At 39.1% G+C, this 21,714-nt stretch overlaps 2 protein-coding genes across 2 annotated transcripts in view; one reads left to right on the top strand and one right to left on the bottom strand.

The window, feature by feature from the left end:
• LOC138982632 (Fanconi anemia group I protein-like) overlaps nucleotides 1-4,238 on the bottom strand; it is a 63,058-nt gene extending 58,820 nt beyond the window's left edge. The window contains exons 1-3 of the mRNA XM_070355958.1: nucleotides 4,165-4,238; nucleotides 1,538-1,648; nucleotides 215-287 (exon numbers count right to left, since the gene is read on the bottom strand). Of these exons, the coding sequence (XP_070212059.1) occupies nucleotides 215-287; nucleotides 1,538-1,621 (157 nt within the window). The 5' untranslated portion in view covers nucleotides 1,622-1,648; nucleotides 4,165-4,238. The remainder of the gene's footprint in view (nucleotides 1-214; nucleotides 288-1,537; nucleotides 1,649-4,164) is intronic.
• A 95-nt stretch (nucleotides 4,239-4,333) lies between these two features.
• LOC138982634 (DNA polymerase lambda-like) lies at nucleotides 4,334-19,447 on the top strand. The gene is made up of 9 exons (XM_070355959.1): nucleotides 4,334-5,155; nucleotides 5,509-5,586; nucleotides 5,869-5,976; nucleotides 9,175-9,354; nucleotides 12,459-12,587; nucleotides 13,097-13,265; nucleotides 13,675-13,766; nucleotides 14,271-14,432; nucleotides 18,399-19,447. Exons 1-9 carry the CDS (start codon nucleotides 4,421-4,423, stop codon nucleotides 18,504-18,506), a joined length of 1,761 nt encoding a protein of 586 aa, XP_070212060.1. The 5' UTR covers nucleotides 4,334-4,420; the 3' UTR covers nucleotides 18,507-19,447.
• The last annotated feature ends 2,267 nt before the right edge of the window (nucleotides 19,448-21,714 follow it).

The following is a 21,714-nucleotide window of genomic DNA, read 5'->3' as shown; positions in this document are numbered from 1 at the left end:
CTGTGAACCTTATGAATATGATCATCACATCTTCTGGCATATTTGTTGAAATGAGAGATTTTGATGGAACAGAAATTGGACCTATTGAGAAGCAAGACTTGGATGAATTGTAGGACACATAAAAAGACACAGTAAACAATATTTTAAAAAAGCTTGACTATGTACACTTTCATTCTATGTCTTAGCAGTTAAATAGACAAAACCATCTCATTACCATGGAAAACAGCCTTTGTGAAGACAAGCGGATCTTTGGTGCTACACAGAGACTTGTCAATTGCTGATCGAAGCTGAAACAGGACAACACATCCCAGTGAATGAGTTATAATCACAAAACTGTTCTGGAATTTTCATATTCAAAAAATTACATTCAAACGTAAAGCTATACTATTATGTTTTTGTACATGACTCATTCACATTTACAGCAACTTCTTCTTCAATTCAAAACTTAACAATACAATACATTCTTGTGCAATCATGAAGAATCTGACCTCAGATATCATGAAACCAGGGTCCCCACTGGTTTTTAGAAACAAAATTCCATGACTTTTCTATGACTTTCCATGAGCCTCAATAACATTTTCCATGACTAGATCCACAGGTCGCCATTTCCGAACACGCAAACTTTTTACGTCTTGTCACTGCTAGTTTTGACACTGGCTTGCTTTGCACTGAATTTGAGTCAGTTTCTACGCTCTCTTCGACAAGCAAGTCAAGCATTTGCTACGCAGTCAGATTATCGGTAATGTTTGCTGGTCCTGTCATTTCACTAAACTGGACCAGCCACTGTTTGTATCCATCTGCACTTTCGTAAATTCCGTTTCGTAACCGTCACTGTGACTTCACGAACTGTCATTTTTTTCACCGCGATACACAGTTCATTGCGAAGATCTTCCTTGGTAATTCGTTCCAATTCCGCATATACTTTTTGTTGTCAAGAAACAACTCGAAAGAAAGTTTCAAACTCATCATCCTCCATCTTGCTTGTCGAAGCGCTAAAGTATTTTATCGATGCAAAAACAAAAGCAGAAAACTTCGACGAAACGACTCAAATGCAGCGCAGATGACAGGACGAGATAACGGAAGGAAGTGAGCCTCGCTTTGGCTCAAGTGCCGTTAAAAATACCGTTATTCTCGTATGCAAATACGAACAAGCCTTGTGCTGGCGACGCAAATCGCTGCTGGCTGGCAAGGGGGGTGGGATGGCTGGGCGACGAAAATAGCCGCTGGCGTGCTAAAGGTTAATTTTTTTTCTTTCTTATTTTTGTTTAAATTCCATGACTTTCCATGACTTGAATTGAAATTCCATGACTTTCCAGGCCTGGAAAATTAAAAATCAAATTCCATGACTTTCCAGGTTTTCCATGACCTGTACGAACCCTGTGAAACTGCAAAGCATGAATGCATGTCCGTCTGAAACATTTCATATGAAAAAAATATAGATGCCAAATCTGGGAGTGGGAATCTAACGGTAACAATGATCTGTGGACCTTTGAATTCAAAATACTGGTAAAAGTAATAAATGCATGATCATACTCACATTGCCGGTGCTCTGTTTCTTCACACACTCCTTCAGCTTCTCTGTCTTCTCTTCGTTGTAGAGTTTTACAATTTCCTTCTCCATGTTGCCCACTTTTGATTTTGGTCAGAACTGAAACAAAAATTATGAGATTTTATTTCCTGTTCATGTTGAACTTGAAGAATAAAATTTAAAGCGGACAAATGTTGGCATCATGATCATCACTGTGAGTGTGACCAAACAACCCAGCAACGTGTTGAACAGTTGAATAAACAAACCAACAAGCCGATTCTCCCTTCCCAAAGATGTACAAGTTCAGAAAAACTGAATCAGTGAATAAGTTAATCAATAAGTGAAGTGACCATGATAGTTGATGTGCTTGCTATTGCAGGGTTCCCTAAACTATGCTTCCCTGCATTTCATACGCACTGGAAGCCAAAAACAGTACTGTAATTTCATGATGATCATGCAGTAGCAGCTGCTTCACTGAAGGCTTCAGACTTAAATGTTGTAATCAAAGTTAAACTAAAGTTTACGACAGTCTTGCCTATGACTAGGACACGAGATCGAGTGCAATCTGTTTTCCTACAGGAACACTAGGCAGGTTTCACAGTATTGTGTTCAGCAATTTACTATTTACACACTCAAATTCTACAAAATAAATGTTGGCACACAATTCAAAGAACATGTTTTTCCAACAAAGTGAGTTTGTTACAACTAAAAACAGTAATTTTTTTTATAGTCCTGGTCCTTATTTATATCTAAAAACCAGGCGCAAAGCGGCATACCCTGAAAACGCAAAAAAAGCAATACGGTCATCCTATGCATGCATATAGCTCATATAGCCAAAACCGTTGAAGATAGAAAGACATTTATTGAACAAAAAATATGCCCCACATCATTCTTAACAAGTTTTGTTCTTGTATGTATATCAAAATATTGATTCTCAAATGAATGGTTTGAAAAAATACGACTTCCGGCAGACCTAAACCGTTTTGAAGGGAAAAACCGTCTTTTTTTTCAAACCATTCCTTGGCCATCAATATTTTCATATACATGTAAGACCAAAACGTGTTAAGACTGGTGTTGTGCATCTAGTTTGTTCAATAAATGTCTTTCTATCTTCAATGGTTTTGGCTAGATGAGGTAACAAGAGAAGGATATGGGCATTGGAATTACGTCAACATTTCGAGCATTGTCACAGATGAAACATTTACTGCAGGGTGCTCCTGATTAACAAACCGAGCAAAACTGAAAATTATTGAAGAGAAGACATGTCTGAACAGTTTATAAAGAGACAAGTTTGCAATCATTTGTAAACACCATTATTGTATGGAGGAGTAACTGTTCCCCTACCCCCTAAGAAGGTATTTCTGTCCGTCAACCACGTGAGCGATCGCCACAAATCGAGGCATCACTCGCATTTCAGTTTGGACACACCGGCTGATTGCAAATGCACAGTACGTGTTTCGACACTGAAACGTGACGATTGAGCGTCAAAATAGTTTCTTAAAACAGTCGAAAATGGAGTTAAATGTGACTTCAACACTCAGTGGCGATCGTTAGAGTGGCGATTGTTACTAGACGGACACTAGAAAACCTCAGAAAATGTAATTACTTTGCGATTTTTTTAACTGAAAAACTGTTGCGGTCTTTTTCTGTCGAGCGCGAGCGTCAACGTAAAACAACGTGAGGTCACTTCCTCCCCAAACGGTTAGTTTTTGAATGAAAAGAAAAATGTGGCGATCGTTACATTGTTTAGACGGACAGGATCGCAACTTTGAAACTCGGGTCACCGTGCCTCGATCAAGGGCAAATTGACCTCGGCAACATTATAACTCACTTCAAGGGTGCACAAACTTGTATTTACAGTATACAAAATTAGGTAAACTTGTGTTTTTGTCCTGTGAAATCACAATTAGTTTCGATGCTCTTGATATCGCTATGCGGACGGACAGATCCGAATCCCCATACATTTTTTTTGCGGAGCTAGTATAAGTTAGAATTTGTGTTATGGATATCGATTGTTGTTGAAAAACAATCATTTCAATGTGTTCTGGCACTCTCAACCACAACAGCATTGATACTTGTGCATGTGTGTGTTGGAATTTAGTTCTTTGTTTAGTGATGCTGTGGCAAAAGTAAATTCATCCGTCCGTATTTTGACGATCGCCACCATTCACACGCACATAAATAAACACATTATAAAAAAATTCAACTTTTATTTTCAAAAAAGTATTTAAACAACAACTAGTTTGCATGTTAATACAACAAATACAGCAGATTCTCACAGATATGGATTTAAAAGACTAAGCAAATCTGAGACTATCAAAATGGCCTAATACCATGAAACCTGCCACTAGGAAAATCACCTACAGGATGAACACCTGCAGGAAATGCACCCACTTTGGGTCGAATTAAACCCCTTCTTCACTAAAGTAAAAATACCAGTATTGGTAATCACCGTAATGGTAATGGTAGAAATTACAATCACAAATACTGAAGTAGTGTGGTTCTCGGTCAAAAGCACAGCATGGCAGCATTTCCTGTGCAATACACCTTAGCTGTGATGAAACTTAGAGCCATTTTAAATACAAGTAAAGGCACCAACGTTGCGACATTGCCAATACAAACGACAATCAACTTACAAAGTTAGGACACTATTTCAGCGACACAACACAACCACTGACGAATATGGCGCCATTTGTTATATCAACTTCCGCTGCCCAAAATAAGAACCAATGGAAGTTAAGTCTGCGGTAAACCAGCCAATCAATGGGTAGGTTAAGACAACTTCCCGTTTTGTTTACAACATGGCTTCCAAAACCTCGAGTTATCAGTAGCTCTTGTCCTGTCCAATGACAGTAAGCTGATTACAGAGTGTTCTGAGCTCATTTATAGACAATGGCTTCACAGAAACGGAAAGCGGAGGTTGGTAACGATAGAGATAAAAGCAAAAAGGCGAAAACCTCAATTTCAAGGGCAGATCCAAACTCAAACTCAAACTCGGAGCAAGGGTACTTTCAGGGACTAAAACTGTTCATTTTACCAGCCGGAATACAGAAAAGCCGGCTTCAGCTATTCAAGTCCCAAGTTGAGAAGTATGGTGCCTGTGTGAAAGACTCAGCCGCGGAAGACGTGACGCATATTATCGTTGATGATGCAATGACAGCCGAGAGAATGTGCAAGATAATGAAAATAGACACACCCCCTTCAGACAAAGCCATAGTCAAATCTGCCTGGCTGAGCGCCTGCTTTAGACAAAAGGAGCTAATAGATACAAACGATTTTCAACTTAAGATTCCTCCATCTGCTAGTTCAACAAAAAGTTCACCTGTGAGTGAAGATTTGAAGCTAAGGCAAAATCGTGATAATGCAAACGAAAGTAACACGGCAAAAGTAGAACATTATCAGAAACTAAAGTCCAGCCCAGAACACAAATTTCCCAAAGTTGGAGTGATGTGGAATGCTTTCAAGTCTAAACCCAAAGCAGAAGAGTCAGAGGATGGAGACAGTGACTATGCAGCAAGTGATGGTGAAGTTTCTGATTCTTCTGCGAGTCATGCCGCTTCAGCTGAATTGCCAACAACAAGTTCAGCTGACACAACACCAAACACATCCCCAGAGAAAAAAGTGCCTGTAAGAAAAGTGCTTTTTGTGAAGTGTGTGTCTGATTATATTCACAAAGATCAGAGAGTGTGTATACAAATAATCCATTTACTATAAACTGACGCTTTAGTTTTATGGATCAAATTTTTGTGATCAATTATTTCAGTGTGTTTTTTTTTTGCTTTGGTGTATTCAGTTATTTATTATTTTTTGTTTGTTTCTTTGTTATTTCTTTGACTGGTTTACACCTGTTAGACACATTAACTGTTATCGTTATTTGAAGAAAAAGACAAAAGTACATCATAGTTCATACCTTTGTCTGCTGGTGCTAATTACTATACTTGTCATTGTCAGTGTATTTAAAAGTATGTGGCTATTTCCAGATCAGCAAATGGATTTGTGCCCAGTCTTCCAAAGCTCCTAAAAGCAATGCAAATGAACACATCACAGCAAAATTAGAGGTAAGCTGGTCATGCTTGTATGTTCTTTTGGCATGATTGAACTGAACTAATTTATTACTACTGTAATAATTATATTATTAGAACTTTCCCCTAAAAGACTCATGCATTTTCTTTAAATTGAATTTTAGGTGCCTGATGTCCCAGAATGAGCAAATATGTTTAAAAAATGTAAAGATGATTTTTTGTCTAGATTATTTTACTTTGACAGTGACAGATATTGCATGGAAAACCTGTACACTTTTTCAAGGAAGTTGGGGCCATTTTCTACTTTTGCTTCCACAGGAGATGGTGAAAAATTATGAAAGCACAAATGACAAGTGGCGGGCGTTTGGTTACCAGAAAGCCATTGGAGCTTTGCGGAAATGTCCACATGAAATAAGAAGCTGGGAGGTATGTCATGTTTACTTCTTAATGGGTATCACCACAAAGCACACTAATAGCAGTAATACATGAATGTAAAACCAAAAGAACAAAGAAAGAAAAGAAAGCAAAACAAACAAACAAACAAAACATGAACAGGAGAAAAGCCAAAATACTTGTGCAAGTATCAAGTTAGGACGAGTCTGCATTTGAATTATTGTATACAACTGAGGTGACATGTGTGGACACTGTAACAAAGCAATCTATTCAAATTACCCTGCCTTAGCCCAAAAGTAAGGGAATTTAATTCACCAGCACCGAATGGTGGTTGTTGTTTTTTAAGTCAAAGACATAAATTATATATTAAGAGAGACAATTTCATCTAATCACTGGTACGTATATATGTCACCTTTTTAATTTAACTTACATTAGGTAGTAGTTGAGTAGTAGTACATTATGTCATTATTCACAAGATTAATAACGTGAGCACTGGAGACAAAATGGAACTATGCATTATTAGAATAAAACAAGTCGCGTAAGACGAAATTACAACATTTAGTCAAGCTGTCGAATTAACAGAATGAAACTGAACTCACTGCATTTTTACAGCAAGAGCGTATACTCGTAGCATCGTCAGTCCACCGCTCGATGCACAGGCAGTGAAATTGACCAGAAGAGCGGGGTAGTAGTTGCGCTTTGAAAGATAGCACGCTTTTCTTTATCTCTATTCTTTTTAACTTTCTGAGCGTGTTTTTAATCCAAACATATCACATCTATATGTTTTTGGAATCAGGAACCAACAAGGAATAAGATGAAATTGTTTTTAAATCGATTTTGGAAATTTTATTTTGATCATAATTTTAATTTTTTTAATATTCAGAGCTTGTTTTTAATCCGAATATAACATATTTATATGTTTTTTGAATCAGGAAATGATGAAGAATAAGCTGAACGTAAATTTGGATCGTTTAAAAAAATTTTTTTTTTACAATTTTCAGATTTTTAATGACCAAAGTCATTAATTATTTTTTAAGCCACCAAGCTGAAATGCAATACCGAAGTCCGGCCTTCGTCGAAGATTGCTTGGCCAAAATGTCAATCAATTTGATTGAAAAATGAGGGTGTGACAGTGCCGCCTCAACTTTTACAAAAAGCCGGATATGACGTCATCAATTCAAAGGTATTTATCGAAAAAAAGAAAAAAATGTCCGGGGATATCATTCCCAGGAACTCTCATGTCAAATTTCATAAAGATCGGTCCAGTAGTTTGGTCTGAATCGCTCTACACACACACACAGACAGACACACACACACACATACACCACAACCCTCGTCTCGATTCCCCCCTCTACGTTAAAACATTTAGTCAAAACTTGACTAAATGTAAAAAAGAAGAAAGGTAAGTTGCTGGAATGTTTGTTATTGACAAAACAATACGTTACAGTCACAAATATATCGACCCAAAGGTCTTTTAAAGGCACAGACAAACAATTAGTAACAAAAACTTATCTCGATGAAATGTTCGGCCGCTTGCCAGGAAGTCACAAGCGAATGAATGATTATATCATTGACTCACATGCGAAGCAAAAGTGAGTCTATGTACTCACCCGAGTCGTCCGTCCGTCCGTCCGTCCGGACGTCCGTCCGTCCGGAAAACTTTAACGTTGGATATTTCTTGGACACTATTCAGTCTATCAGTACCAAATTTGGCAAGATGGTGTATGATGACAAGGCCCCAAAAAACATACATAGCATCTTGACCTTGCTTCAAGGTCAAGGTCGCAGGGGCCATAAATGTTGCCTAAAAAACAGCTATTTTTCACATTTTTCACATTTTCTCTGAAGTTTTTGAGATTCAATACCTCACCTATATATGATATATAGGGCAAAGTAAGCCCCATCTTTTGATACCAGTTTGGTTTACCTTGCTTCAAGGTCAAGGTCACAGGAGCTCTTCAAAGTTGGATTGTATACATATTTTGAAGTGACCTTGACCCTGAACTATGGAAGATAACTGTTTCAAACTTAAAAATTATGTGGGGCACATGTTATGCTTTCATCATGAGACACATTTGGTCACATATGATCAAGGTCAAGGTCACTTTGACCCTTATGAAATGTGACCAAAATAAGGTAGTGAACCACTAAAAGTGACCATATCTCATGGTAGAAAGAGCCAATAAGCACCATTGTACTTCCTATGTCTTGAATTAACAGCTTTGTGTTGCATGACCTTGGATGACCTTGACCTTGGGTCAAGGTCACATGTATTTTGGTAGGAAAAATGTGTAAAGCATGTGAGTCGTATGGGCTTTGCCCTTCTTGTTGTAATTTACATCAGTACAGATCACTGTTGTCTTAAAACTGAAGACTTATATAATATAATCATTCATTCGCTTGTGACTTCCTGGCAAGGGGCCGAACATTCCATCAAGATAAGTTTTTGTCACTAATTGTTTGTCTGTACACTTAAAAGAATGTTGGGTCGATATATTTGTGATTGTAATGTATTGTTTTGTCAATAACAAACGTTCCAACAACTTACCTTTCTTGTTTTTTTATTCTGAATTTTAGAACGTTGGCAGTCTCTTTGTTTTTGGATTTATGGATTATAAGGTGGTGGGTTCAAGTGCTAGTCTTTCGGATGAGACGAAAAACCGAGGTCGCTTCGTGTACACTACATTGGGGTGTGCACGTTAAAGATCCCATGATTGACAGAAGGGTCTTTCCTGGCAAAATTTTTTGGCATAGATACAAAAAAATTCCACCAAATACCCGTGTGACTTGGAATAATAGGCCGTAAAAGGTGAATGCTCGCCCTAATAGGCTTGAGGTTTGCTGGCCGATGTGAATGCGTGATATATTGTGTAAAAAATTCCATCTCACACGGCATAAATAAATCCCTGCGCCTTGAATCCGTGGTTGAGATATGTGCGCGATATAAATTGCATAAAATAAATAAAAAATAAATATATATATATGTCCTTAATTGCAGACCTATGTAAAAGTTCTCATAGGCTGACAAATGAAACCTATTGAACTTCGAGTTTGAAACTGATTTAGAAAGTCTTCAGTTTTAAGACAACAGTGATCTGTACTGATTTAAATTACAATACGTGTGTGTGTGTGGGTGCGCAAATGTGTTGGAGAGAGAGATAAAGGGTGGCTGATAATGAGGATGGTTATGTAACGGATATCCAAACATTTGTTTTCTCTCATATATATTAGGAGGCGCGTGCTCTGCAAGGAGTGGGTGCCAAGTTGGCTGACAAGATTTGGGAGATTGCCCAAAGCGGTGAACTGCGCAAACTGACAGAGTTCCAGTCTAGCGAACAGGTTCAAGTGCTGAAGTTGTTCACTGATGTGTGGGGAGCAGGGCCCACTACAGCCAATGCCTGGTTCCAGCAGGTGAGAATAGGGGTGACTGTTATATACATTGAGCCCAAAAAGTTACGGATGTTTTTTCAGTGGTATACCCCAGATGTTAAACAGCAATTTTTGAGTCAGAAATATACGTGTATTTGAAGATCAGTCTTTCTTCTGCTTAAAAATGTGTTTCTTGAATCTGAGCAATATTTGGGTATGACGTCACATGTCGGTGACCACGCCTACCCTAAAAAATGGCGATTTTTGATGGCATGATTCACCTTCAACCGTCGAAACGGTGACTTAAACTGAATAATATTTTGCATTTTTTACACCAAAAGGTTTATTTGGTGTCTTACCTAACAAGTCATACAAATTTCGTTCAAATCCGCCGTGCAGTTAGGCTGATCCAACGTGTAAAGGAAAGCGACAACAATCCTGAAAAACAGAAAAAAATCCAGGGTTTTTATGGTGTTTTTCCTGGGTAGCCGCAGTTGATATGCAAGAAATCTAAAACTACAAATAGCAGCCTCTCCAAATTTCATAGAGCGATGACAAAAACCCTCATCTGGATATGTTCCAGTACTTAGGTCAAACAGAACCCAAGAATGGACGTTGTAACGATTTTCCGTTAAAAATTTGAAAACGTTTGTAACGTCTCAGAAACAAATGTAACATCACGCAACTTTGTATACTTTGCAAAGAATGGTGCCATTACATGTGTGCCAAGTTTCAAAAACATTTTTTCACGTGCTCAAAAGGTATGTTCGTTTGAAAAGAGGTGAAAAATACTGCCCCTGGTGTCTTTCGCGCAACTTTTTTTTGGACTTTTTCTATAATTTTGATTCTCGTTGATTCTCGTTCTCCGATAGGATGCGTATAGCCTTTCACGGATGATGCGAATCACTTGCTCGGTAGAAGTTGCAGAAAAGAACTTTTTGCGTGTTTTGAACACAGCTGTGCTGTATAAGAAAGAAGTAAAGAATACAAAGAATCAAATAACAGAAGAATGCAGACATGACGTCATATAATTCCAAAAATATGACGTCAGATGGAGGCAACACTGGGTTTTTCTCACCGTCGTCTTGATAGCGGCGAGACACAATCTTGCATTTGCTGTGACGAATCAGACAGTTTGAATGCTACGAAATGGAGCTGTGGAGATGGACATCGCCAGGTTTTTAAGAATCTGTAAGAGCATTGTCTCGATAGTGGAACGTGTGTGTCCTGATCACTCAGCCACCTTGATATGAGTTTTGCAGACGTCATCGTCTAAAAATAGAACAGCAGAGCGGAGTGAGATTTTGCTTTTTATTTCTTCAAAGTCATGAGGCTATATCTTTTGAGCCCACGAAAGAATGTTGATGAAACTTGGCACACATGTAATGGCACCATTCTTTGCAAAGTACACAGAATCGCGTGCATTTCACATTTGTTTCTAGGACGTTATGAACGTTTGCAAATATTCAACGGAAAACCGTTACAACGTCCATTCTCGGGTTCTGTTTGCTCCAAGTACTAGCGCGAATCCAGATGAGGGTCTTTGTCATCATTCTGTGTAATTTGGAGAGGCTGCTATTTGTAGTTTTATATGTATTGCATATCAACTGCAGCTACCCAGCAAAAGCACCACAAAAACCCTGGATTTTTTGCTGTTTTTCAGGATAGTGGTCGCTTTTCTTTACACGCTAGATTAGCCTGACTGCGCGACGGATTTGAACGAACTTGTATGACTTGTTAGGTAAGACACCAAATAAACATTTTGGTGTAAAAAATGCAAAATATCGTTCAGTTTAAATCGCCATTTTTGAGGGTTGGCATGGTCACGAATATGTGACGTCATACCCAAATATTGCTCAGATTCCTGAAAGGCATTTTTGAGCAGAAGAAAGACAGATCTTAAAATACACGTTAATTTCTGACCCAAATACTGCTGTTTAACATCTGGGGTATACCACTGAAAAAATATCCTTAACTTTTTGGGATCAGTGTATGTTGTGACAGGTGTTGCTGTTTATGCTGCTGTTGATAGTGGAAGTAATCAAAAAAGTGTACACTGTGAAGATAACTTTTATTGTAATTCAATCAAGTTGGCGTTTTAATGAAACAGATCCTGTGATTGGTCAGAATGCCCCAACTCATTAAAAATTACCGGTGACTAATTGTCGATAGCCACTCGAAAAAAAATCCATTAACAACCTGCTGGCAAGGCGCAATGATACATTGAGCCTCAACTAGTCTCGGTTAGCTTTGAGGGTCATTTTACAAGTAGGAAATATGAAGGCCAACGAAATACCGAGACCATAAGGTATGCGAAGTGATGACGTCGAATACGTGACGTAAGTTGATGCATGAATTCTTCCGGACTACGTCAGTCAATTCCAAAGATCGCTTTTGTGATGAAAAGAATTTGTTTTAGAGTTTGCTGTCCAGAAACCCGTCAAAAAAGAAGTGAAAATGTGTGTGAAAGAAAGCAAAACAGGAGCAGAGTGATACGATAGGAATACAGAGACATATTTCATGGGACTTGACCCTTGCAGGTAGGTGTACTGAAAGTAGTGTGTGAACAGAACAGAACCAATTTATAACCGCATGAAAGCAGGAAAGAGATCGTCGTCAGATTGAACTACAATAACATTAACATGCTTCCATTTGAAACTTCGAGGTCTTCATCGGGGATTGACGCCCTCCCAAAGTCTAATTGAAGCCCTCCGTCGCTTCGCTCCGTCGGGCTTCAATTAGCTTTTGTCGGGCGTCAATCCCCGATGAAGACCTCGAAGTTTCAAATGGAAGCATGTTAATGTGTAAGTAAAAGCAATCAGAATACAATAACTTAGAAAACTTGGAAAACTGAACAAAATGTAGAAAACTTTAAAATTCCCGTTCTACCTCATTGAACTATAAAGCACTGTAGTAGGCTGCAAATTGTCTGCTCATGTGTACTGCTTCTATTGGGAATCACTGCTCTGGAACCGTGCAGCCATACTTTGTGTCTCTAACTTCAGGTTTTTCCGCCTTTTAAGTGTATGCACACAATCATGAAAGCAAAGGTCTTTGTTTGCATATATATTCAAACTCAAATCATTCCAATTTTTTGGCATTTCAAGTTGTTCACATTTGTACGTATTTTTGAAAATTGTTTTTAGGGGTTTCGAACCCTAGAAGATTTGAAGACCAAGGCAAACCTGACCCACCAGCAGAAGGTCGGAGTTCGTCTCTATGAAGACCTGCTGGACCGCATGCCCAGAGAAGAGGCAGCAGAGATTGAAGCTGTGGTAAGTGACATCCTCTGTTAAACATATATATATGCATGGAAAAACTCAAGAAGCTGTTTGTTTTTAGATTTATTTTATTTTTTTAGTGGAATATTTCTTGTTTTTATTTCTTTGGGATATTTTAAACTTAAGTTCTTTCATCCATATTATTTTATTTTATTTTATACAGTGGAACCCCCATTTTAAGACCTCCAAACATCTGAGAAAACAGGGTCTTAAAAAGGAGGGAGTCTTAAATTGGGGGTTCCACTGTAACATGTATTTGCACTGATTGAGAATATTTCTTATATGCACAAACTTTTGTAGGCTGAGTTCTTCACAAAAGGATATTATGAATGAATTTCAAAAGATAAAGACAGTGAGAAAACTGTTGTTTGTGGATGGCACAGAAAAGTATTTTTCAGGTTGAATGGAGATTCCATTAATTTGCGGATTGGCAAAATAAACTAGATAATGCAAACAAGAGTGACAGAGCTGAATGACAGCGTTCTTGATGTTTATCTAACGAGGTGAAAGAAACGGCAGAGTCAGTGCAACCAGGAGTCATTGCCTACGCATGTGGGTCATATCGCCGAGGGAAGAAAGATTGTGGGGACGTTGATATCATTCTCACACACCCTGACGGACACTCGCACAAAGGACTCTTTGGAAAAGTTATTCAACATCTTAAAGATAAAGGTTAGTATTTAGGACTGGCGAATTTCCTACTTGTACCAGTTTTTCTTAGCGACTATGTATAGTAAAGCTACAAAAGCTGATTTGAGACACTGTTTGATTTTTTTTCTTCTGAACGTAAGATTCTTAGAAGAGAAAAAAAAAAGACGAAAAATGCAAAACAAAGCATTTGTGTCTTCTTCTTCTTCTTGCGTTCGCCGTCACACCATCAGTTTAGTCTGCGAGACGAATGACGTCGTGGCTTAGCATTTGTGTCTAAATTGCACAGCTCGCAAGAACTAGTTGCCACCAAACCCGTATGAAAGATACAATCGATTACTCAGTTTTTGTGGTTTTCTCCCTGTTTTGATTTGGGTTAGCTTTGTTGTTTTTACATTTAAATTGTTGTTGGTGTTGTTTTTATTTTATTTAGGTTTTCTGACTGATGACTTGGTTTCTGTGGAAGACAATGAGAACCAGAAAAAATACTTAGGTGTTTGCAAGCTGCCTGGACCCAATAGAAAGGTAAACAATGCAAATTTAATTTTGCCAAATTTTCCACACTCCACAGAAAGCAACCTGTCATTTGTTTCTTGGCTATTTTTCAAGTGGAAGGGTGAATGCGGCTGATGCAAAATGGAGGTAAAATGCTTGAGTGAATGATGTGACCAGGAAGGGACATAACACTAATGCAAGATCATCTCAAACAAAGTGCAACTTCATAATTGTGTACTGTAACATAACGCAAGCCTCTTAGGCCTCAGTCTGCGGTCATTGACACGTACACTTTTTTTATCTGACGTATTGACCTGATCACTGGCCAATTGACCATCTGTTAGTGTCGACATGTAGGAGGTCTTCTGACAAAACTTTTTTTGTTGTAGCCAAGACATTTGGCCCCATACATACTCTATTTTCATTCCAGTTCCAACTGACCTATTGTCCTCGGAATCTGGAATTAACACTGCTCAGGCATATATTAGTTAGCATACTTCTTGTGATCTTGACTGAATTTTTTCAATCCCACAGCATCGGCGACTGGACATCATTGTGGTGCCATATGAGGAATACGCCTGTGCCTTGGTCTACTTCACCGGGTCGGCCCATTTTAACCGCTCCTTGCGCCATCTCTGCAAGAAAATGGGCATGTCCCTGAATGAGCATGCTTTGAGGAAGGGGGTGGTGAGAAAGGTAAAGATTCTGGGTAAAATTTGATTTGAACAAATATAAAGTGGGACCTCCTTTTTAAGATTCCTCAAAATTTCTGAAAATCAGGTCTTACAAACGATGGAGTCTTAGAATGGAGTGGGATTTAAAGAGCTTGTGAACAGAAAGTCTTCTTCTGCGTTTGTGAGCTGCAACTCCCATCCACACTCGTGTTTAATTAAGTACATAGAAGAAAAAAAACTGGCTGACAGACCCCTCTTGCTTCCAAGCTGGTACACACATATGTGACCCTCCACCACGAAATGAGTCGCATGTCACCTTTGCATGATTTTCATATTTTTACATTTTCCTAAAGAGTTTTTTATGCTCTATCCAGTGGTGAAAACCGTTTTAGAAAAGAGCGAAAACTGTTTGAGTTATAAGCCTGTGACTAAGGTGACCCTCACACTGTTACCATGCACTCCCCGGACTTACAGCAGTCCCTCTCATGAACAGACACCCTTGGGCCATAGCAAAACTGTCCGTACATTGCAGGTGTCCGGTCACGGGAGGGGTGACCACACCACCCCCTCCGCCATACATTCACACAGAGACACACAAACAACAGGATTGAGTCTATGCTAATCACTTCTTGTGGCTACTAAACAATAACAATAAACTGCTAATACTTCTTTAAACCTTCTGTAAAAATGATCTGTATGAAAAGTGTTGAAAAGAAGAGATAAAATAAATCCTCAAGGCAGTGAACACACTCACCATGCACTGACATACAAAGCAGCCACACAAACTGCACAGCACAGAGGAGCGTGTGCAGATGCTTTGCAAGAATAAACTTGAAACCCAGTTTGAAGAAATAGCAGCAGATAGAGCTGCATGTCATAGTCATGTAATTTATTTTCTTCTTGTCTGGCTTTATTGACTGCATGCCGATCATGTGGCATGGCAGTGACTTTTCACTCTTCAGTCGGAAATACACAGTACATAACACAGCTCCCACTCTCCCTCACTAATGCCTACCCCAAGCAGTGACAACTGATGCTTGGAAATTGTGTGGAAGAGTACACCTCTCTATTTCTCTCCAATGCTCTTCCTGCTGACATGTAGTGACACCGGACACCCCACAGAGTTTAGCCAGCTACCCCTCCACCCCCCCTCCCCCCTCCCTCTCTCTCACTCCCTCCAGCCATGTACTGTTTGGGGCTGTGGCCAGAGAGGCCAGCTGCACTGTTCACTCAGAGCAAAACCAGTTGACTGTGTCGTAACTTTTGACAAAGCAAGACAACTGAAGGGTTCACAGATTAGGCAACCGACTCACTGGTCAAGGCTGAGGGGAAACAAGAGTATCTTGTCAATGAAAGAGGTTACACACAGACACACGATGCTGAGAACTGTGGCCGTTTTTCACTCTTTCGCTCAGGACCTTCATCGACTGTACATGTGGTTTCTGTTGTTTATGTCCAACAGACAAGAATAAAGAGCACAGTGCAGTTGCATGTTGGCATCTTCGCATGTACTTCACTCCTGACCAAAACTACCCCTCCCCCCCTCTCCTGATGGGTACACGTGCACTCAAGTTATCAGCGACTGTCATCACGCCATTGCGGCTGTGATCTTTGTACCAAGCGCCGGACTGTTCTGTTATCGACTTTGTTGTGGTGAACATTTGACGATGGTCTGTCCGTACATTGGTATGACCTGCTGTTGGGACCGAAAATGAGTGTCCGCATCCACGTTTTGCAGGTGTCCGTTTAAGGGGGGGCAAATATAGAAGGAAAACACTCCGTGCCGAGCAAATGTGTCCGTACATGTCAGGTGTCCGCTCACGCCGGGGGCCGTACATTGCAGGGACTGCTGTACATTAAGCCTAGCGCAGAACCGCGCGAGGTGACATGCGACTCATTTCGTGGTGGAGGGTCACATATACACATTGATCATCAAATTAATCATCACAAACATAATCATTATTGATTCACATGGTTAACAACTGTTCAGTGAAATGCATATCCAGGTCTCTGTTCCTTTTTAAAACTCATTTTGCAAAACATCTTTTTCAAAGTGTTAATTCCCAAGGTTTACTTTTCCCACTGATGACAATAATGTCACTATTTTCAGACAAATACAAACAACAAGTCGCGCAAGGCGAAATAACAACATTTAGTCAAGCTGTCGAACTCACAGAATGAAACTGAACGCACTGCTTTTTTCACCAAGACCGCATACTCGTAGTTTCGTCTGTCCACCGCTCGTGGCAAAGGCAGTGAAATCGACAAGCCAGAATAGTGCGGTAGTGGTCGCGCTGAGCAGGAGAACACGCTTTTCTGTATCTCTATTTTTTTAATCCAAACATATCATATCTATATGTTTTTGGAATCAGGGACCGACAAGGAATAAGATGAAATTGTTTTTAAATCGATTTCGGAAAATTAATTTTAATCATAATTTTCATATTTTTAATTTTCAGAGCTTGTTTGTAATCCAAATATAACATATGTATATGTTTTTGGAATCAGAATATGACGAAGAATAAGATGAAATTGTTTTTGGATCGTTTAATAAAAAAATGATTTTAATTACAAGTTTCTGATTTTGAATGACCAAACTTATTAATTAGTTTTTAAGCCACCAAGCTGAAATGCAATACCAAAGTCCGGCCTTCGTCAAAGATTGCTTTGCCAAAATTTCAATCAATTTGATTGAAAAATGAGGGTGTGACAGTGCCGCCTCAACTTTTACAAAAAGCCGGATATGACGTCATCAAAGGTATTTATCGAAAAAATGAAAAAAACATCCGGGGATATCATTCCCAGGAATTCTCATGAAAAATGTCATAAAGATCGGTCCAGTAGTTTAGTCTGAATCGCTCTACAGATACACACACACACATACACCACGACCCTCGTCTCGATTCCCCCTATATGTTAAAACATTTAGTCAAAACTTGACCAAATGAAACAACAACATCAACAACATTTGACTTTCATTTCTTGTCATTTACTACTTCTTATCGACAGTCGAACTCCAAAGACCCCAAATTCAACACTTGCCTCCTTTCGATCAGGAAAGACGAAGCCAGTGTAGCCGTTTGAAAATTCATTGTAGTATTCCAGCGTAGTACTCATAGTAGGATATCCTTATTTGGAAAATGCCAAGCGCAAAACTCCTCTCAAATCCCGTGCATTTCGTGCGTTTAAAAAAAACCGTGGACAGCGCTCCAGTGTCAAACTGTTGCTGCACTTGTTTGGGCGTGGCTATAAGCATAGTGACATGAATTTGATTGGTCAGTATTTTTAGGCAAAGCACATGTTCTCAGCAAACAGAAAACAAAATATTGGAAGCGTGAGTCACGCTACCCAAAAATAAAATCTTTTTTTACATATATATTTTTTTCTATAACTTTTTTCCCCATGGTTCATTCATCATCTGACATAACTTTTTAGCAAAATCTAACCATAAGATTATGGAAAAAAAGCAAAAATGTAGACGACCACCTTTAAGATGTCTGCCTTCAATGTGAAAATTTCGTGATTCAAATACTGGCTGTGCCTGTTGGGATAAGGGTGGAGAATTTTGGCATCTCCCAGATCAACTTATGAGCAGACCTGCTAGTACATGTACCTTATCCCCCTTCATGTGTACACACAAGCACAAGACCAAATATGCTCAGAAAATATTGTATCACCTATGGCAGAATTCTGTGGGTTACAGAAACATAAAAATGCAATCATGTACCCAATATGCATCCCCCGGAAAAAAAGAGTATGACTGCCTAAATGGCAGAGAGAAAAAGAACGATACACATAAAAGCCTTCTTGTGCAAAATGAATGTCCTTTGATATATATCTGTTCTTTGACTTTTTTCAAAGACAGGTTGAAAGTAAAGGTGTAACCTTAAATCTTTATTTTTAAAAATAAAGATTAATCAATCGATCAATCAATATTTCTCTCTGTTTGTTTGTGTTACCATCCAACATTTCATGTCTATGTCTTCAGGGCCAGGAAAAGATCTTTGAAGGCACCATAGTACCAACACCAACGGAGGAATCTGTGATGACAGCTCTTGGAGTTCCCTTCAGACCCCCTGAGGAGAGGGATCATTAACTCTTGCAGCCTGTGCAATAGCTGTTTGGAACGCTTTCGCTTTCATTCATGGCAACAAATTTTTACCATTTCCAATGGATCAAGTTGTGTGTTTATCTGTGTGTGTGTGCGTGTGTGTGTTTGTGAGTGTGTGCGTGCATGTGTGCATGCGTGTGTGTGCCACCTGGCGGGACATAGCATCGTATTCTGTCTGCATTCTCTGTGATCATACTATTTACATCATGTTCTTATCATTGTTTATTAGGTTATTTATTGTTGTATTTTTGTACCTTACCATAACTTGCTTGATTGATTTCCCGTTGAAAGACATTCTCAACTGTTCTAAATAAATATTTTAACGTTGTCAGCTGATTATTTATATGTGTCAAATGAATGTTTACTGTAAGACTAAGAAGGAGAATTGACCCAGGTTGATGATGGAATGCAGCTGGTTTTTAGCCATGACAACAGGATATATTTAAACTCGCTCATCTTGCATTCTTTTAGCAGTTTAAAATGTCTTTTTACATTTAGTCAAGTTTTGACTAAATGTTTTAACGTAGAGGGGGGAATCGAGACGAGGGTCGTGGTGTATGTGCGTGCGTGTGTGTGTGCGTGTGTGTGTGTGTGTGTGTCTGTCTGTGTGTGTGTGTAGAGCGATTCAGACTAAACTACTGGACCGATCTTTATGAAATTTGACATGAGAGTTCCTGGGTATGAAATCCCCATACGTTTTTTTCATTTTTTTGATAAATGTCTTTGATGACGTCATATCCGGCTTTTCGTGAAAGTTGAGGCGGCACTCTCACGCCCTCATTTTTCAACCAAATTGGTTGAAATTTTTGTCAAGTAATCTTCGACGAAGCCCGGACTTCGGTATTGCATTTCAGCTGGGTGGCTTAAAAATTAATTAATGACTTTGGTCATTAAAAAACTGAAAATTGTAAAACAAATATTCTTTTAATAAAACGATCTAAATTTACATTCATCTTATGCTCCATCATTTGCTGATTCCAAAAACATATAAATATGTTATATTTGGATTAAAAACAAGCTCTGAAAATTAAATATATAAAAATTAATATGAAAATTAAATTTTCGAAATCAATTTAAAAACACTTTTATCTTATTCCTTGTCGGTTCCTGATTCCAAAAACATATAGATATGATATGTTTGGATTAAAAACACGCTCAGAAAGTTAAAACGAAGAGAGGTACAGAAAAGCGTGCTATCCTTCTCAGCGCAAGTACTACCCTGCTCTTCTTGTCAATTTCACTGCCTTTGCCGTGAGCGGTGGACTGACGATGCTACGAGTATACGGTCTTGCTGCGTTGCATTGTGTTCAGTTTCATTCTGTGAGTTCGACAGCTACTTGACTCCCGCAGTGGGGCACTGCGGTTATGAAATTAACTCTCACTCAACTCAATGCCCGTCACTCCTGTCAGGGTATGGGCCGCCAACAACAGCTCTCCAGAGTCCTCTGTCCTGGGCCATCTTTTTTATCTGACTCCAGGTGTAGCCCATCTTTCTGGTGTCGGCCTCCAGGTATGAAATTAAAGGCCCCTCCTGTTTTTGGAACCGCAGGAGCTTTCTAGTTTGCTGTTAGGTAGATTTTTGGTTCCTCTTTCCTGTCATGCTCTCTTTTTCTTCGTGAATTCTTTTCTTTTTTCTGCCTTCTTGCTCATTCACCTGTATTTTTTCCAAAAATCTCTTCTCTTGCCGCTTGTCTCGCGATTCATGTATAGTTTAATCTGTTAGTGTTCTGATGTAAGTCCAGCAGTAGATAGGTTAAGCCTATTTTAACATACTGGAAACTGGTAATCTTCCAGTAGGTATTAATTTAGTTTTACTAAAGCCTGCTGGGACACAAGTAATGGGTTAGTGCATTTGTAAACAGGAATCGCTTGACAAGTGACCCCCTTCATCCCCCCCTTCCTCGTCCTGATATGGCTCTGCGTAGTCGGCTGGACGTTAAGCAACAAATAAATAAACAAACAAACAGCTACTTGACTAAATGTTGTACTTTCGCCTTACGCGACTTTTTTTTTTCTTCTCAATCACTAGCATTTTTTATTGAAAGAAAATAGATGATGCTGTCAGACTCAGGGCAGGAAAGAACAGAGCTTGTTCACCAAAATGTATGTGTATTTATCACATAAGTAACATTCTTACTGGAGGATTGTTTAATTTGTTAGGATTGTTTGTAACCAATGCAGTCTGGGGGTAGTTATCTCCCTTCCACTTGTCTGCTCAGTTCTCATTTCTAGCATGCAATCTGCTGCATGAAGTCTGCTGCATGTTTCTGTTTTAAAATCAAGGGCGAAACCACGCGTCTCGATTTCAGCAAATGGCATAGTGTTTTTCCTGAAATTCCTGAAATTGTAATCGACAATTTTCATTAAACTGAGCACACTTTTGAGCCAGCCGTTGACCTTGCAGGAGCAACCCCTAAATCCTCTGCTGCCCTGTGTTTTTGTAATTCACAGACTTCACCCATGCATCTTGCCGTAATGCTATTTTTAACCACAACCTGAGTGGGGCTTTTTTCTACTTGTGCAAACACTTTAGTATACCATCAGTTCATTCAGCATGTATCCATTGTGTCCTCCCCGCGGGTTAGGGGGAAGAATTTACCCGATGCTCCCCAGCATGTCGTGAGAGGCGACTAACGAATTCTGTTTCTCCTTTTACCCTTGTTAAGTGTTTCTTGTATAGAATATAGTCAATGTTTGTAAAGATTTTAGTCAAGCAGTATGTAAGAAATGTTAAGTCCTTTGTACTGGAAACTTGCATTCTCCCAGTAAGGTCATATATTGTACTACGTTACAAGCCCCTGGAGCAATTTGTTGATTAGTGCTTTTGTGAACAAGAAACAATTAACAAGTGGCTCTATCCCATCTTCCCCCCTTTCCCCGTCGCGATATCAGCTTCGTGGTTGAAAACGACGTTAAACACCAAATAAAGAAAGAAATTCTGTGTGTTTGTTTTATCTTTTTGTTCTCTCTCATTTACAAACATGATAAAGGTGAGTTTGATGCTGCATGCCATTTTAAGTTGCTTTTTTGTGACTTTGTGAATTGTTTTATCTGTGTGTGTGTGTTTTTTGTGTGTGTGTGTGCGAAATTTCACCAATCCTGACTGCATTCTGGTTCATGTAACCATTTTTGCACCATCCTGTACTGAATGTTGATGGTGTGAGGGTTTCTCTGTTTTTGTTTGTTTGTTTAA

This window comes from Littorina saxatilis, linkage group LG12 (assembly GCF_037325665.1).
Source record: "Littorina saxatilis isolate snail1 linkage group LG12, US_GU_Lsax_2.0, whole genome shotgun sequence".
Lineage (NCBI taxonomy): Eukaryota > Metazoa > Mollusca > Gastropoda > Littorinimorpha > Littorinidae > Littorina > Littorina saxatilis.
This window is presented reverse-complemented; position numbering and strand designations above follow the sequence as displayed.